At 48.4% G+C, this 18,618-nt stretch overlaps 1 protein-coding gene and 2 long non-coding RNA genes across 6 annotated transcripts in view; 1 reads left to right on the top strand and 2 right to left on the bottom strand.

The window, feature by feature from the left end:
* The window catches only part of LOC115503904 (polypeptide N-acetylgalactosaminyltransferase 17-like), a 161,859-nt gene extending 143,778 nt beyond the window's left edge, over nucleotides 1-18,081 (top strand). Inside the window, exon 2 of the mRNA XM_030300458.1 lies at nucleotides 17,894-18,081. Within this exon, the coding sequence (XP_030156318.1) occupies nucleotides 17,894-18,081 (188 nt within the window). The remainder of the gene's footprint in view (nucleotides 1-17,893) is intronic.
* Nucleotides 6,356-7,650, bottom strand: LOC115504046. Its single transcript, XR_003965570.1, has 2 exons — nucleotides 6,836-7,650; nucleotides 6,356-6,705 (listed from the first exon to the last, which is right to left on the bottom strand). It is a non-coding gene; the product is annotated as an uncharacterized LOC115504046 (long non-coding RNA).
* On the bottom strand, nucleotides 7,663-16,082 carry LOC115504044. Of its 4 annotated transcripts, XR_003965567.1 has the most exons (7): nucleotides 15,983-16,082; nucleotides 11,271-11,427; nucleotides 10,634-10,821; nucleotides 10,244-10,382; nucleotides 10,041-10,083; nucleotides 8,428-9,054; nucleotides 7,669-7,704 (listed from the first exon to the last, which is right to left on the bottom strand). It is a non-coding gene; the product is annotated as an uncharacterized LOC115504044 (long non-coding RNA). The 4 variants fall into 4 exon arrangements; XR_003965566.1 differs by having other exon boundaries at nucleotides 7,663-7,701; nucleotides 10,244-10,821; XR_003965565.1 differs by having other exon boundaries at nucleotides 10,244-10,821.
* Nucleotides 18,082-18,618: the final 537 nt, after the last annotated feature.

Below are 18,618 nucleotides of genomic sequence, written 5' to 3'. Positions count from 1 at the left end.
CTTGGCTTGCAGACGCCCACCCTCTCCGCACGGAGGTCTTCCTGCCTGTGCTCATCCCTGGGGTGTAAGAAGACGCTGGTCCGATTGGATTAGGGGCCACTGTGGTAACCTCATTTCAACTCCGCCACCCCGGTGGAGACCCTCTCTCCAAGTAGGGTTACATGCCGAGGTCCCGGGAGTTGGGAACTCAACACCCAGCAACATGTGACAGGGCATGTGCGTGCGGTACACCTCACCTGTTGCCCTTGACCTACTTTAATTACTTGTGTCATTAGTTGCTTCGTGTCGTGTTCGCTGTGGCCACCGCCTTCCGAGCCGTGCTCACAGCGGATCGTGCACTGGTTGTGCTCGGCGGGCTTGGCAAGGAGGGGCTCCCCCAAAGAGAGATATCTAAAATCCCAATCCAGAGTCCACGCTGGGGAGAGCCGTAGACTTTCCCACTTACCGCACTGGGACCATTAGGTCTTCCCATCCTTGGGTCCTAGGACCATGAAAGCATTATTCTAAGCTCTTACGGACCACCGAATGCTCTGAATCACCCCCCAAATCACTCTCGGGAGTCTTTATTTTTACCCCTCCAAGTGGTGTGGGTGTATCTCAGCTTCCGGTCCAGACTGTAGATCCCAAGGAGGACCAGGCGGCATCCTGGGGATACTTTTTTCCCTTCAGGTGTCTCCCCAAGGACTTGGAATGACACTCCTCCAGTAGGTTGAAATTTGAGAGAGGATGGTCCTTGGGCGGCAAAGGTTCTTCTGCATTGTGGCCGACTGTCCAGTGCGAAAAAAGGACATCGGCAAGCTATAGACCTCGTTTCTCTTTAGCAAAGAATAATTATCTAGAATGAAAGCAGCCTCAGAAAAAAAAATCTTCAATGTATCCGGTGAATATTTTGCAAAGGAGACTCTTTGACCTTAAAAAATGGTGAGCCATAGCTCAGTGAAAGCTAATTAGGGAGAGAGCCCGCTGGTCGGGGGAGAAAATGCATATTGACTCAGAGTTTCTATCTATGAAGGCAATTTGTATAACAATGAGTACATATTGGGTTGGAGGCCGCTACTGGCTTATTTATTGGAAGCCTTCCAGGGCAACTATTGTGGTAGATGCCGAGCCCCCTCAGAAACCTGGTTTTAAAAGGAAATTAAATGTGACGGGTCGAGTTGCTGCAATTGTTAGCCTCGGGGAGGGAATAAAGGGGACATTTTGTCATGTGAGATGTCAGGAAAATTCACGAAGAGCTCGCGAGGCTGTCCACTTGAAAAAAACTCCCGCCCCTAATGGAGTTGGAAAAAGATCATTTCAGTTTGGCTATTAGGCGCTATGGCGGGGGGCGGGGGGTGCAGATGTCCTCCTTCATCCTTATAGGGACAGTGGGTTTTTCTACTTTTGCAAAATAAAACACACCTGAAGGACAGTGTGGGTGTGTAGTTTATCTGCAGACAAGGGGATGGAAAAGTTATAGTAGTTGGTTATTCCTGAAGAACAGAAAATTGGGGCGCCCGGGGGGCTCAGTCGGTTAAGCGTCCGATTTCGGCTCAGGTCATGGTCTCACCGTTTGTGGGTTCGAGTCCTGTCTTGGGCTCTGTGCTGAGACAGCTCAGAGCCTGGAGCCTGCTTCTGTCTCTCTCCGCCCCGGGGTTAACAGGCACATGCTGGGGGGGGAGTGGCCCCGATACCAGAAAGAAGGGCCACGGAGGCCCTCTTTCCGCGTGCATTCACTGCAGCTCTTTGGAAGTGGAAACTGGCACGTCTGTGTTGGGGGTCTCTTAGGATGCATGTGTTGTGTGGGTCATCACTTCCCCCAAAAGGCTTCCAGGTTCTTCTCAAGCCAGGAGCAATAAATTCGGGGTGTTTCTCATAGGTCGTTTCCACTAACCCTTGCCATGAAGGTCATTTTCTACGAGGCGGAGAGTGGCTGGGGCGTGACACTGTGTTTTCTTTTGGTCTGTTGCATTCACTTGCATCTCCGTTTAGTGAAGTGTCCAGACTCTTCCATCTGCCTAAACCTGCAGCCTCCAGGTCGAGGCTGTTGGCCGCACTGAGAACCAGGGCCGTAAGCTTCTCCGTGGAACACTTACCTCTGCTCTGCCTCCTGTTTGTTTTCCTCAGTGGGGGGCTCCAGCAAGGGAAGGAAGCAAGGTGACATGGGACATAGAGGAATCAGGAGCACGTGAGACGATCCAGGAGGAGAAAAGACGGAGAAACCTGTCCCGGCCACAGAGGCCTTGTGCTCCAGGGATGGTGGCGACAGTGATAGTTCCGGGGCTCAGAGGAAGCCGCCTTTTTCTGTGTGTTCCCAGGCAGAATTAAGACCAATGTGTGAAATATCAAATGGTGAGGCCGATATTAACCCTATTCAGAGAACATCTAAAATGAACCCAGTGGGGGCGCCCGGGTGGCGCAGTCGGTTAAGCATCCGACTTCGGCTCAGGTCATGATCTCACGGTCCGTGAGTTCGAGCCCCGCGTCGGGCTCTGTGCTGACAACTCAGAGCCTGGGGACTGTGTCAGATTCTGTGTCTCCCTTTCTCCCTGTCCCTCCCCTGCTCACACTCTGTCTGTCGGTCTCTCAAAACTAAACACATTAATAAAAATGTAAAGGAACCCAATGGAGTAGGCTGTTTGGGGGCTCACGTGTGAGTTTGAACCTCCAGAGGCGTTTATCTGAGGCTGGATTCCATCCCGGCGGCACAGTGGAGGAGGTGTATCCTGCATTAGGTCGAGGAATGGAGTGGCCCTGGATGAGCCTAAAAGCCTGAGATTTGGGGATTCATATTTATTTGGGGGGCTCTTTTGCATCCGCTGAATTTATTGAATCTCCAAGAGGTTGGATTTTGCCACTTGTCCCCGGAGTGATCAGTCCTAAGCTAGTGCCTGTGTTGCTGTAGCTGGGCCCGCCCAGGTCCGGAAGGATCTTGCCTCTTGCTTCCCTTCTTCTGGTTTACTGCGATGCCACGGGGCTCTGACGCTCTGCGTCAGGTGTTGGGACCTCACAGCTGCCCACTGTGCGGGCCGCACGTAACCACGGAACCCCCGGAACAAAGGCCTTTGGAAGTCTGCTGGTCTCCAGATGCCGCCAGGTTATTCCACATCCTTCGTTTCCTGACAGATGAGCTTTCTTGCTCGTGTCCTCATTCTGTCACATATGTTTTCACACCGGGGCTGCACGGAGAGGAGCGTGGAATCCGAGAATACAAGGGGTCTCAGACACTTTTCAGCCCCCATTTCACACGTGCGAGTTTCGTGGCCGGGATTTGCGTGAGGCCGTCGTCCCACCAGGGCAGAGAGGGCCCTGGGGTCCACAGACCCACATCCTCTGCATGCCAAGGCTTATTTATTGATTGATGCTTTTGTCAGGGTAACTGTTTTCCGTAATGATCTAGAATAGAAGGCGCTCCATATTTCTCTGCTCTTTCTTACAGAGGCGCCTTGGAAGCATTACCTGTACCTGCTGCCTTCATTCGTTCACTCTTGTTCTCTCTCGAGGCTGCTCCAGGTTTTGGTTCCCTGAAGCTGGTCTTGCAGGATTTACTGGTGCCTCGGCATGACCAAATCCAAGGGAGCGGTTCCCGAAATCCACCATTTCCGGGTTTTCTGTCTCCATGCCAATTTTCTTGTCACGGCTCTTCTCTTTCTGTCCCCTGCCTGTTGGAGTGCCCAGGGCTCAGCGTTCAGGCTTCCTTGTTCTCTGTGTATCTCTGTTGCCTAGGTGACTCAAGGACCATGTCTTTAAATTCCCTTCGGACGCTTGGGTCAATGCTAATTTTGTATCTCTAAAGCTGACCTCATCCCCTATATGCTTGACATCTCCATTTGGACGTCTCGTGGGCATCTCCAACGCAGTGTGTCCCAACGGAATGCTTGTCTCTGTGTCACGCCCACTCGTATCCAAAATCTTTTCCTCCCCCCGTTTTCCATCTTACTGAACGGCACCAGCGTCCAAAATTCTTTGTTGCTCAGGTAAAAAATGTAAGTGAGCTCTTCCTGGAGTCTTTCTTTCTCTCCTGTGTCTTCAGATAGGCGAATCTAGCCTGAGTTTGGCCGGGCTTGCTTTTTAGCTACAGATGGCACCCAGCTGTTCCGTGTGCGTCTCATCCTCCTTGGACCAATGGGCCACCCAAAGCCCGTTGTCATGTTGAAACCAGGTGAAGAGGTGAAAGCCGCCAAGCGCGAGCACATTTCAAGCTTCTTCTCGGGTCACGTCCTCTAGTACCTTGTTGACCCAAGCCAAGCTTCATGGCCAAGCCCAGAATTAAGGAAGGGGAAGTAGCCTTTGCCCAGCAAAATGGTCAGGCCCAACATTAGTGGGGTGGGGATGTGTACTCTTCCCAGGGAGGTGGGGGGCAGAAAGTATGTATTTCCTGAACAGAAATCTAATGTAGCGCGTTGGAGAAGCATTTAGAGGGGAAATGTCCTTATCAGTCAATGGGATCTTTAGCCAACAGGGTCTCTTTATGAGGAAACGAGGACCTGGCTGTTCATTTTTAAACTTGTGGTGCTTCTGAGTAGCTCTTTGAGAATGGGTGTTTTATGATTTCTAGTTCCTAGAAGCAGGGATGGTCATGGTAGCGGTGGTGATGGTGATTGGATGATGATTGTGGCGGCGGTGGTGTGTGTGTGCGTGTGTGTGTGTTTGCAGACACGCGCACATTAAAGGAGGGTGATGCTGATGATTTTTAGGAGCGAAGGAGATAGCAACACTTCCCTAAAGGGGTTCACTTTTATGTTGTCTTCTCTTCCTCATCCCTTTTCTGATTTCATAATTTACCCTTATGACGTGGCCACCGTCGTCACTCAAAAATCTGTGGATGTCTACGTATGGTATTGACAACGTATATGCTTTTTACAGAATTTGGTGAAGGTTAGTTCACTGCCTTCTCCCCCTCCCTTTTTAACCCCTCTCATTAGGAATAGAACCCTAGGAGGAGGGTTCAGGGCATGAGAAGGGAGGAGTGGGAGTTTGCTCTGAAACCTCTTAGGACCGGCAGGTGCCAGACGAATGTGGCAAATGGCATGGTCGGCAATGTCTTGCATGCATTTGACGCCAGCGAATTTTGTAGGTCACGGCGGGGGACTTTCTCCAATTCAGCATATTTCCCACCCAGCCCTAGGTCAGCCTTTTTTCCCCCTTGTGTAGTTTTTATGAGTGATGCGAGGCTAAGTGACGCAACTAACCCGTGCAGCCAGCGTCTCTCATCCGTCTGCTCTAAGCAATCTCGATGATTGCCAAGTGCGTCGCTTCTTTATTTTATTAGAAATAGTTTTTTTCATCTACACGCTCAGACATATGCATCAGCTAGAGCCTGGGCCAGCCCGGAGGCGTGTGCTCATCACCTCCACGCACAGGGGGATGTTTGTGCCAATGTCTGCTCGGCACGAAGAGGGAGATTCAGGCCCTTTTGGTCCTCTTTATCAAGCACGAAATCTGAGAGTGCATTTCCTTAAGGCACGTCTGGCAAGCTGAAACACATCGACCCAGGTTCTGGCTCCACCTCTGACTGTCCTCTGTGGTCTGAGGGGCCTTCGTAATCCTGACTGGGCCTCCCTTTTCCTTTCTGCGGAATGTGGATAGGGCTCTTCTGAGGATCAAATTAAATAATCTTTGTAGAAAAGATTCCAGGGAGTATAAAGTTCATAATACATGTACGATATGTCATTTTGTATAAAACTGCAGTTTGAAAATTTATGGACAGTTTGTTCCAAAGGCACTTCAAGCACATAACAATGATTCATATCTCTTGGAATTGCAAATGCTGCATGAACAGTTTGGTTAATGGGCAAAAATGTACTTCTAGTATTCTGGGCTCCCGGGGGGAGCCACATCCAAAGACCTATTAGTCATCATTTTGTCTTCTAGGATAGAATCCAACGGCGGACGACCATGGGTGATGGAGTGGATGTATGTATCCCCTTCTGCCAAATTCAGATGTTACTGCCCCAACCCTCAATGTGATAGTATTAGGAGGTGAGGCCTTCGGGAGGTAGTTAGGTTTAGAGGAGGTTATGGGAGCGGTGTCCCCGTGATGGCACTGGTACCCTTAAGAGGAGAAGAAGACACCAGAGCTTGCTCTTGTTCTGCTACGTGAGGACACAGCAGTCAGGCGGTTGTCTGCAAGCTGAGAAGAGAGCCCTCACCAAGAACCGAAGAACCAGCACCTTACTTTTGGACTTCCCAGCCTCCAAATCTAAGAAACAAATGTCTGTGGTCTAAGCCTCTCGATGTATGGTATTTTGTTATAGCGACCTGAGCAGGCTAAGACATCATGGAAAATTGGAAACCATGGTTCTATCACATGACTGAGGAGTGGGTATGTTTAGCTTGGAAAAAAGAGAATACGAAGACAGGTCATGATAATGTCTTGAAATATCTGAAAATAACAAGAAAGCGTACTTATTTGCATGACAGATAAACCAGGAATGCCCTGCCCTGCAAGGTGGTGAGTTCTTTGTTTCTAGAGGACTATAGCAGAAACTGGGTGGCCATCTGTCTGGAAGTCCCGCGCTGGATGGTGGTGTGGAGAAGCAGCTGAATTTTCCTTCCTTCCAACTCAGGATTCAGTGTCGGATCCCGGGGGCACTCTTGCCGTTAGATAGAGGAACGATTTATTCCGTTCTCTTCTGCCAAGAAGCAGCTGACACGGTTGAACTCTGTGAGTTCGTTCAAGATATCAAGACTCACAGAACCTTCGGACATCATGTCTGAGAAGCACTGAGGATACGGGACAGAAAATGTCAAAATCATTATAATGCAGATGTCAACAAATGTCAAGATCATCACGCTAATAAATGAGCTGGGGATTTTATAATGATTTGATAGGAGTTCGTGAAGCAGGGCTTACCAGTTTCTGACACGTCTCCAGGAGATGTCTGTGTCAGCACTAGAACGTACGTGGTAATATATTTGGCCAGCGCAGCTCATAATGCACTCGTTCACTTATTCGTGCGTTCAGTGGCTTGGCTCACTCAGCTATTCGTTCACGTGTGCAACATGTACGAAGCGCTTCCTATGTGCCAGGGCGTGTGTAAGACACAGAGAGGTCTTCCTGTTCCCAGGAAGTGTGACTGAGCCGTCAAGGGCATATATGATATGATAGGAGCCGTGCTCTGGTTGAGATTTCCACCAAGAGGCGGCATCTGACTCTCTGGCCAGGGCGGTGTTCAGAAAGGGTCTGCAGGTTTGTGTCGAGTCGCGAGGATGATTGGCGGAGGCACGGAGGGGCAGTGACTTTTTAGAGGCGTCAGCAGAGTGTGGGATAGCTCAGAAGAAACTATGAGGCAGGGGGAAGGGTGGAGGACGAGGCTGGGCAGGGAGTCAGCTAATGAGCGGCTTTGTATATTACATGGGGAGTTTGGATTTTTCCTGTAGCAGCAGGAACGCACTGATGAATTTTAAGCAGGCAGTGATCAGCCTGGTGTGCCTCACACCCTGGCTTAGTCTCCCTCTGAGGACTGGGTTAGGAGTTGACTGCAATAACTCGAGGACTTGGGCTTGAATCCAGGGATGCAGAGGAGGAACAGGGTCAAGAGATACGCAAGAGTGAGTCCCAAGAGTCGTTGGAGTAACGAATTAGAAATAACATGCATATGCGATGGGGCGCCTGGGTGGCTCAGTCAGTTCAGCGTCCGACTCTTGATCTCGGCTCATGTCTTGATCGCATGGTAGTGAGTTCAAGCGCCACGTTGGGCTCCATTCTGGACGTGAAGCCTACTTAAAAAAAGAAAAAAAAAATTATATAAATATATAACACAGATACGATTAGCATATTTGTTTCACATAAGTATTGTATACTGATAATTGAAATGCTTAGTACAGTATAGTGCTTTGCATCTAAAGGACATTTGTCAGTTTGAGTAGTTATCACTAATATTTGTGTCCCAGATGGTACTCTCCTCTCTCTCTCTTTTGACAATGTTTCCAGGCTAGCTTTTCCATTCCACTCATGGGCCTATCATTTCTTGTTCCATTGTCTCGCTGTCTTAATTATTAGAGATTTTCCGTGTGTTTTAAGCCCCTCCGTGGCCCCCTCTTCATGCATTTCTGAGGGGTGGTCCCTGTTGAGAAGTTGGCCGGGAATATGCCTGGAATTATTGCTTACTGTGAAGTTTATGGCTGCAACGTCCCGATTGTCAGGTTTACAACTTCCAAATGCCGTAGCATCGCAGAGGAGCTCCCTGAGACTCCGTGACCTTCAGGAGGCGCCGAGCCTCTGCAGAGACCCCCCTCGCACGCGCTCACCCAACTGGGCCGCGTGGCACCGTTGGCTGGCGTGTGTGTGTGCGTGAACGGGCACACACGTGCCGTGGATGTTGGGGAGCTTTACGAGTTGACGAGGCACCAGACCATATTTCGCTGCAGACTCCATCCGTCCTGGAGTTTGTGTGTCTGTTGTGAGTGCCGTATCCCTACTTCTGGAAGAATGATGCTGGTTACCTGTAAACTCGTGAGTTTAAGCTGTAACCCTGGAGAAAATTATGTCCTCCGTCGTACGGGGAGAGGTAGGAAGGCGGCTCGGACTCGATTTACAGCCGTGGCTCTTTATTTTTGCTGCCACCATGGAGCCTTTGTGGCTTGGGCCTAACCGAAGATGGACGTGGGCCGAGCGATTGAGTTTTTCCGGGCGGTCGTCGGGTCTCTGCAACTCCGGATCCCCGGGCTCCGTGCGAGATGGGCAGGGCTTCTCTGTCATCCACAAGTTAGGTGTTGACCCAAGTGCACTAGAAGGGAATTTCTCAAATTTCAAAAGTCGGGGTTATTTTTATGGCTTAATGTTTGGAAGATGGGATGACTATCCAATATTTACAGGCTCGCTTCCCAGTGGATATGTAGAATTTCCTCCTGGTGACCCTGCCACTTGAATTCTTACTGCTTTTATTTGCTAACTTAATATTGGATAGGGCCACCCCTCCCACTTTTCTTCTTAAAACAGAAAAAAAAATCTAAGTTTTCTTACCTCTGTGTTCTGCTGGGGTAATTTTGGAGTTTCTGTTCCCTCTACATTAAAGGGGAGAAATTTATGTCTTCACGGCATCTCACCTTCTAATTCAAAAGCACATCTCTCTGCCAAGTTAGATATGTCTCGTTTTATTCCCTTTATTAGAATTTTATAATTTTCTCCCTATTGGTTACAGCTATTTCCAGATGTATGGTCATATTTGTCGTTTTAATAAATATCATTCTTTTTACATGATATATTCTAGTGGGTTATCGCTAGAATGCGAAACACCGGGAGCTCATGGCTCATGACTCTCCACATGGGTCCAGCTCAGGGGTCCCGACTGAGGAGGGAAATTGCCTCCTGCCCCCTTTCTTGTCTGCCCTGGAGGTGCCTACTTCCCGGACGTGCCAGTCTTCAAGGGCACCAGGGCCTTTTCCACGGTCAACCCAATGGCCTTTCTCACGCTCGACTTCCCTGTGACATTCATCAGCGTGGACTCTCTTTTTTTGTTTTTAATTTTTTAATGTTTATTTATTCTTGAGAGAAAGAGAGCGTGAGCAGGGGAGGGGCAGAGAGAGCGGGGGACACAGAGTCCGAAGCAGGCTCCAGACTCTGAGCTGTCAGCACAGAGCTCAACGCGGGGCTCGAACCCACGGACCGCGAGATCAAGACCTGAGCCGGAGTCGGATGCTTAACCGACTGAGCCACCCAGGTGCCCCTGTAATAAGTAGCTTTAATTGTTCTTCTCTTAGTAGATGTTATCTCGTGGACACGTAGTTATGTTCTTTCTTGACATCAACTATTCACTTTATCACAAATGGCTCTGAGTTGAATCTCCAGATCTTTCTCTACTCATCCGTATACTCGACAGTTTTTAAAACCTCCCCGGTTGTCAGGCACTGGGGTGACTACATCCCTGCCCTTCAGGGGAGTGCCAAGATGTGGCACCGCGGGAGATGCCACCCCCCGGGGATAGGTGGGAGGCTCTATCTGTCCGTATCCCAGCAGCAAACGGATGGCACACCCAGAAGAGGGGATTGAAGAGAGTTTAGCAAAATATTTACCAAGTTTCAGAGATCCACAAGATTGACAAGGGATGCTGACTCACCTAGGGATCGCCACAGAAGAGAAAGCTGTTGGCCTGCCAAACCCTGCAGGGGGGGGAGAGGAGGGAGCGGTTCACAGAACACAGGGTTAGCTATAACCCCGGGGGTAACCCTAGGACAGGGCTGCCCTGTAGCAACAGCGGCATTGAGAAAGCAGCCTCTATCCAACCACTGTCCCGTCGGGAGGGAGCTGGGGAGTACGTACCCCAACCCCTCTCTCTTTCCATCCATCGTGTCTGTTGGTGGACTCCATCCCAAAGCCATAGGGCGGGGGAATCCCTGATGCTGTCTCTGTCGGTCTGTCTCCCGGGATAGGAAGCAGGGAAAGAGGGTGGACGGTGGATCTGGAGAGAAACGTGAAGATTATTTGGTAGAAGTGCTGGGGGATGGTTGACCTCAACTGGCTCTTCCTCCCTTTATCTTTAGCTTGACTCTGCAGACTTCAGCTGAAATAACTCAGAAGGCAGGGCCCGGAGGAGGGAATGATGAGTCTTCCCAGGCCGAGTGCCAGGCAGCGACTCTATTCCCACCCCTCTGTCCCTCTTTTCTTCTTCTTCCCTTTGCTCATCGGAACTTCCGTGCCTACAAAACTCACTGTGGTCGGCGGCGGCCGTAACTGTTTCTGGCCAGATCGCAAAGGCACTTTCAGAAGAGAAGGTTCCCAGATGCACGGAGTCATCCCTCCTTGCTCCAGTGCTCACCTTTCCTGGCTAAGTGAGGACCGACTCGAGCCTTGTCGGTGATCTTGAATTCTTATTTATCTTTGCCACTGCGTTCCGGGGCCTAAGTAGGCACGTGAAAATGCCAGTGAAGATTTTTGCTGCTTTGTTGAACCTTTCTGGCAGATTAAATTGGGGGGAAAATGGGAGCGCACGGACCACAAAATATATAATTCGTAGTTGTCACACTGCACCGTGAAAAATGATCTTTTTTGAGGCTGCTAAGTGGGTGCCTTTCACAATGGAAGAAATAAGCCACAGAAAGGGGGGAGAAAAGACTTCACCGGGAAGTGTCGTTCCCTTTGTGTTCTTGGTGGGATTAACATGCATTCCTAGTCTTAATTCCTATGCCATTTCAAAAATGAATTCCTTCCCTGGCCCTTCGGCCTGTTTGGGAAAGGCTGGCCACGGACGATGCGGGGCAAACACAGCTGGGATGCATTTTAGCTCGGAGGTGGCATTTAATGGACAAAGAAATGCTTTATCATCAGGGGAAGAAAAAGATGCGCTAACCAAACCACCCGGATGACGTAAGAGGAAGAATCGGATGTTTTCCATTGAAGCTGCTCGGTTAGATTGAAGGTCAGTCGTGCCCCATTCCAGTCATCTCCCTCCTTGACCCTTGGGCTCCGTGCTGGCAGGAAAAGCCATGAAAGGCCGAGCTGGTGGCCTAGTGAGAAGAAGGGAAAATCCAGGGTGAATGGGCAAAAGGAGGAAAAAAAACCCTCCCCTGTCAGTAGTCCCTTCATCATCTTTTTATTATGCATGACGTCATCCGTTATATACATCACGTATACGTCAGGTAATAATTCTGTAATGTCGCTTCCCAGTGGGGGATTACCAGGCCCTCTGAGGCCCTTTGTGTGCGTTACCCAGTGAGGACCCCGTCTCTTTTTTGCGGTTGTTTCTAGTTGCACGAAATAAGTTTACAGCTTCGAACTGTGTTTTGATTAGCTTTTGAAACCTTGGAATTCTATGCGTTTTTAAAATTTATTTTTAATTCTCATTTTTTCTAACATTTATTTACTTCTGACAGAGAGAGAGAGCATGGTTAGGAGGGGCAGAGAGAGAGGGAGACAGAGGATCCGAAGCAGGCTCCTCTCTGTGAGCGCAGAGCCGATGCGGGGGCTCAAACTCACGAACCGTGAGACCAGTGACCCAAGCTGCTGTCGGACGCTCAACTGACGTGGCCACCCAGGAGCCCCCATAGGCATTTTTCATGTTTGCTTTTCACTTGCTTTTCACTGAGTGTCTGAGATTCATCTATTTATCCGTGCATTTTCATAGCTGTACGGTATTCCTTTTAATGAGTTCCTGCCATTACTTTGTCACCATCATGCTTTCCCGTGGTGGGTTGTTTCTTCCCAAAGAATTTCCTGGATGGAACATTCGTGTGTGTGTGTTGGAGGCTCCATTACTTTTGGAAGGTCAAATAATTAATCCTTCAGATATTCCATTTCTTCACCTGTCAAGGGATCCTGGTAACACCAACCTTGCCTGGTTAATGCAGAAATGGTTGTAAAACCATTGCAAATATTAAAGTCAAAGCAGTGATCATTAATAGGTGGAGGGAGGGTGGTCAGATCAGCTTAACGACGTGGTTCGCACTGGGATCTTTCTCCATTCCATTAAGTCTGGGTTCCTTGAAGTCTTGAACTTGGAGTGTACCTTCAGTGAGGGAGCATATAGAGTGGTGAAGATAGAAGTTTTGAAGGATGCAATTCCTCCTCTAGATATCGTGAAGTTCCTGAGCATCATCTGTCTTTCTCCTTCTTGCTGCTTGATAGCTGCCCCCAGCCTTTCCCCCCCTGCCCTCTGTCGCGGCTGTGGGTCCTATCATGCTGGCGGCTTCCAGGTTCATATCTTGGGTTTGTCTGCCACCTGAACTTCCCTGGTCCTATGTTTCAGCTCCACACGGGACATCTGAGTCTATCTGGATGTCCCTCGGGTGCCCCAGAGACCACAAGCGCAGTACGGGGCTCATCTTTGTGAGTGGTGTTACCGCCCGGTTCCTGCACCGGAAGCCGGGCTCACTTACTCCTTCCCACGCTTTCCGGCGCTAACACTTGCTGTCTCCTGCCCTGTGATGGGATCTCTTAAATATCTCCCAAATCTTTCCTCTCCTTTTGATCGCTGTCACCACTGCCGTAAAACGAGGTCCCCGGCGTCTCTTGTCTGCTGCTGCAAGAGCCTTGGAACTGGTCTCCTTCTTTGTCGCAGAGGCCGGGTTTTGCCTTCCTTTGGATCTCTAACTGTATCCAGAAGCCCAGTCTGCCTTCCATTACCAACTATGGAACTTTGACAAAGTTCCTACATTCTCAGACTCGGTGACCTCCTTTGTCAAGCAGAGATCTAAAATTTTTTTTTTTTTTTCAATGTTTATTTATTTTTGGGACAGAGAGAGACAGAGCATGAACGGGGGAGGGGCAGAGAGAGGGAGACACAGAATCGGAAACAGGCTCCAGGCTCTGAGCCATCAGCCCAGAGCCTGACGCGGGGCTCGAACTCACAGACCGTGAGATCGTGACCTGGCTGAAGTCGGACGCTTAACCGACTGCGCCACCCAGGCGCCCCTGTCAAGCAGAGATCTAAATAATACCTTCCTCATGCAGTTGTCTAGAGATTGTGGTACAGTACATGTAAAAGCACTTAGCAGGGCGCCCAGCACGCGGAAAATGCTCCTCTGTCCATGGTAGCTGCCCCTACTGCTCGTGACTGGGGTCTGTCCTTGTGCGATCCACCTTCTAGGAGAAGTTTGTAAGTTATGCCTTAGTCTTGTTACTTACCTTTTCTATGCTTTAGGCCCCGTCACTTATAGATAAGACTCTAACCTCAAGGGAATAAAGGCCACAAAATGACTTTTGTGGGCTCTAGGTGCTTTGGCCTTCGTGAGTTTCTTCCTCCATTAAAGATGGTATCAGAAATTCTATTTTATAACTATGTTGTTTTGATTTTAAAAGAAACTTAAACACTTTCCTGGGCCCCTAAAAGTGACTCTAGGCTCTGTGTCTACTGTGATGAATAGATAAATCTTCTGTGAAGGGTACATGTGCCTTCTATCTATCTATCTATCTATCTATCAATTATCTATCTATCTATCTATCAATTATCTATCTATCTATCCATCCATCCATTTATCCATCTATCTATCTATCTATCCGTCCATCCATCTATCTATCCATCTATCTATCTCTCAGTTGACTGAGTGATTGATCAATCGATCGATCCATCCATCCATTATCTATCCTGATCTAGTCTTGCTGAAGTTACTCTCCCCACCTTTTCTTTTCTTTTAGTTTTTCCCTTTCCCCTCCCTCTGCCACTCTCTCCCCCTCTTCCCTTTCTGCCTTCCTTCCTCTTTGCCTCCTTTCCTCTCTCCATGCCTCCCTTCCACTTTTCCTTCCTTCCTTGCTGTCTTTCTTTTGTGTGCGTGCAGTCATTTATTTCTGTTCTTTTGTTTATTATTGCTTTCTTTGGGTTGCTTCTATTTCCTAACTCCTCAGGTTAGATGCTTACCACATTAATTATCAGTCTACCCCCCCCCAATATATGCATTTAAGGTTATGTAGTTCTTTCCAAGTATTGCTTTAGCACTATCCTACAAGTTTTTTAAAATATTTTTTAATGTTTATTTATTTTTGAGAGAGACAAACAGATCGTGAGTGGGGAAGGAGCAGAGAGAGAGAGAGAGGGAGACACAGAATCCGAAGCAGGCTCCGGGCTCTGAGCTGTCAGCACAGAGCTGACACAGGGCTCAAACTCAAGAACCGTGAGATCGTGACCTGAGCTGAAGTCGGACGCTCAACCGACTGAACCACCCAGGTGTCCCCGGTTGTTTTTTGATATTCATTGCATTAGTTTCGTGACGTTGCTATAACAAGTGACTGCAATCTCGGTGGCCTAAAAACTACAGAAATTTCCTCTCTCATACTCTTGGAGGCTAGAAGTTTGATATCAAGGTGTTGGCCAGCCCCTCTGAATCCTTCTGGGCTTCTTCCTAGCTTCTGGGAGTTGCTAGCAATCCTTGACATTCCCTGGCTTACATTTGCATCCTCCAATATCTGCATCTTTTGTCAGATGGCCTTCTTCCCTCTGTGTCTGTACCTCCGTATCTCTCTTCTCTTGAGGATACCAGGGGTCTTAGTGTGTTGACACATGCAGTGTCCCTATTTCCAAATAAAGTCATATTCACAGTTCAGGGGTCCACTACTCAACCCAGCACCTCCATAGTTAAAATGATGAAACGTTTAAGGCGTACAAAAGGTCTCATATCCAGTGCGGGTTAGAGCTCTACAAGACATCTTTAGTTAGTGAGCAGTCCATCCTTCTCTCGATCTCAGCAGGTACAGCCTCAGCTCTGATTGTGACTTCCCTCCGGAGTTCGCTTTTCTTTCCTGCAAGCTCAGCGATGCATCTACAATATTCTTTAAATTTTGTTTTCACGTTTTATTTCTTTTTGAGAGAGACAGAGACAGAGTGTGAGCGGGGGAGGGGCAGAGAGAGAGGGAGACACAGACTCCGAAGCAGGCTCCAGGCTCCAAGCTGTCAGCACAGAGCCCAACGCGGGGCTCGAACTCGCAAATCGTGAGATCATGACCTGAGCTGAAGTTGGATGCCTGACCGACAGAGCCACCCAGGCGCCCCACATCTAAAATATTCTTAAAAGGGTTTTATTCGGCATTTCTAGGTATATTACGGGAGACTTTTCATGTTGTTTTAGCCTTCCATCTTGTTGGAAACAGAATTGCCTATCACAGAGTGGGTTTTCTCTTATAGCTTTATTGAGATATTTTTCGCATACCGTATCCTTCATCCACTTAAAGGGGTACAGTTTTGTGGCTTCTAGTATATTCTTTTTTTTTTTTTTAATTTTCTTTTTCAATGTTTATTTATTTTTGGGACAGAGAGAGACAGAGCATGAACGGGGGAGGGGCAGAGAAAGAGGGAGACACAGATCGGAAACAGGCTCCAGGCTCTGAGCCATCAGCCCAGAGCCTGACGCGGGGCTCGAACTCCCGGACCGCGAGATCTTGACCTGGCTGAAGTCGGACGCTTAACCGACTGCGCCACCCAGGCGCCCCGCTTCTAGTATATTCTTAAGGGTACGCAAATATCACCACAATCTAACTCCAGAACATCATCCCACCCAAAAAGACAGCCCACGTACCTTAGCAGTCACTCCCCGTTGCCTACCGCAACGCCCTCAGCCTGAAACAGATACTTACCTACTTTCTGTCTCTGGGGATTTGTCTGTTCTGTACATTTCATATGAACAGAATCATACCTACATAGGTCGTTCCTGACCAGCGTTGTTTACTTGGCATAATGTTTTCAAAGTTCATCCGTGTTGTAGTGTGCATCGCTATTTCCTTCCTTTTTTATTGCTTAATAGTATCTCATGGTGTGGTTCTGCATTTTGGGTGTTCATGCATCAGTCGATAGACATGGGGACAGACATAGGGGAATAATGCCCCTATGAACATTTCCGTCCAAGTTTTTGCGTGGGCGGATCTTTCCATTTTTCTTCGGTCCGTACCCAGGAATTGCTGGGTCACGTGGTCAAATGACGCTTTAGCGTTTTGAAGAACTGCCCAACCGGTCTCCAAAGTAGCTGTGCCACCTCACGTCCCTACTAGGAATGTTCTACGATGAGTGAGTTTTAAACCCAGCACAGGTGTTCGTACTTGACGTGGGAAGCATTCTTAGAGATTTTCGAACATTGTGAAGGTGAGGTTATTGGAACGTTAGTGGCACACAGATGGTGGTGGAATGAGAATTCAAAGATCGGGAAGTCCATGGGAAGTGTTGGAATGATCTCGTTCTCTGTTGATGGCCCCTCTGTTGGGATGATGGCAGGCAGGAAAGATGTCAGGGTGCCTGGAGGTCATAGCGGACAGTGGAAAGGATTCTCAGGTAGAAAAATGATGTTCACCTGCGACCACGTCTGAGATGCTTGCTCGACCTCTGCTTTTTGATCTTGATCTCAACAGAAAATACATTTCTGTTTTCAGAGAAGCAGGAAAGTCTTGCCATTACGCGAGCCCCGTTCTGTGACCGGAGCAGATTTGTTGGCCTTTGACTGGTCTGGGGATGCCTTCCTGGGAGGTTCAAATCCTCCTCAGCTTTATGGGCCGCCCATCATGAAAGCTGAGGGCACGGTTGACGTCTCTCCTCTGTGCTCTTCCTGCCAGAGGCAGCAATGGGATTCTTACGGATAAAGTGGTGTGTGTGTGTGTGTGTGTGTGTGTGTGTGCACGCATGCCCGCGAGCATGCCTGAGTGTATGCTGAGTGGCTTGAATATTTGAAATGGCAAAAGGGAATGAGAGCCCTTAACAACAAAAGTTTTCTAGGCCTGAAGTAAACCTCCCGTAACTCTTGGATTTCGAAATTGCCCATCAAGCTGTTTATCGTATAATGGAACAGTAGGTATAAAGCTGCCACCATTCTGGGAACTTCCAATTGCTCAGTGAGGCTTGTTACAGAGGCCTCCTACTCTGCTTGGCACAGTTATCACCCTTATGGGGTTTTCTGTCTATGATTTGTTCTCAAACATTCTGTATTCTTTTGCCATTTAGATGAAATTTAAATAAAACCATTAGGTAAAGAACTGTGTCAGGTTGTTACACACTTTAAACTCATGATAAATCAATCTGTATGTCATTCTCTGTTCAATGAAGCAAAAACACCTGCGGGGTTGCCGTTCCCTGTTACTGGCTGTTCTCATTCCGTGTTGTACGCGTATCTCGTGGAATATGGAGGCTTGTAATTGCCCCACGGAGAAAGGAAAGCCGGCCTGGCTGAGCCTCAGTTCTGTCCCATTGTGTGTGTCCTTCTCAGTCTGCGTTGCTCCCAGTTTAGATGATCTCTTCCTTTTGTAGACCTCCATCCAGTCTGTTCCCCAAAGGAGGGAGAGGCTTCTTCTTGGGAATTAGACTCAACCCCAGAACTCCCAGTTGCCCTGAACTTCCTCTCAATATGAATGCGTTCAGGGCACAGTCCTGGATGGATAAATTGGGGACGTAAATTTCTCTGTGACAGGTAACGGTAGAAGTTTCCATCAAAGCCATAGCTCAGTTTGAGTGACGTGTCCTGATGTGGTGGTTTTCAAATAATTCTTTTTCCCTCCTTTTTCTAGGCTTATCCAAATCCCTTGGGCTCATCGAAGGTTATGGTGGACGGGGCAAAGGGGGCCTTCCCGCTACCCTTTCCCCGGCCGAAGAAGAAAAAGCCAAGGGACCCCATGAGAAGTATGGCTACAATTCCTACCTCAGTGAAAAAAATTTCACTGATCGTTCCATTCCGGATTATCGTCCCACCAAGTAAGTTCTGGTTGGGTCATTCAGAGCGACTTGCCACGTCCAGGGTTGGTGTAGACCCGAGTCTGTGACATGTTCTCATGTTGTTTGTAACTAGCAGAGGAGCTTTGATCTCACTCAGTCTCCTTCACAGTCAACAGACCGAGTACTGTTGACCATGAAATATGATCTAAATAAAGTATTTACATTTTTAAAAATAATTTATAATTATTGTTTGCTTACTTTTTTTTTTTTAATGTTATTTTTGAGAGAGAGAGAGTGAGGACAGGTGGGAGGGGGGTGGGGGCGGGGGACAGAGGATCCAAAGCGAGCTCCACGCTGACAGCAGAGGGCCCGATGATCTCGTGAACCTCAAGATCGTGACCTGAGTTGAAGTCAGATGCTTAACCAACTGAGCCACCCGGGTGCCCCCAATAAAGTATTTAAATTTTTATAAAAGGAACCGAGAAACGTATAGGAAGGTCCTCAACCTCAAACCTTCAGTTTTTAAGTAAAAAACAAAAATCGCCATGATTTTCTACCTAGAGACTGCAATTGTCAAATG

The sequence above is a fragment of the Lynx canadensis genome, chromosome E3 (assembly GCF_007474595.2).
Source record: "Lynx canadensis isolate LIC74 chromosome E3, mLynCan4.pri.v2, whole genome shotgun sequence".
Lineage (NCBI taxonomy): Eukaryota > Metazoa > Chordata > Mammalia > Carnivora > Felidae > Lynx > Lynx canadensis.
The sequence above is the reverse complement of the archived record's forward strand: the minus strand, read 5'-3'. Positions and strand labels throughout refer to the sequence as shown.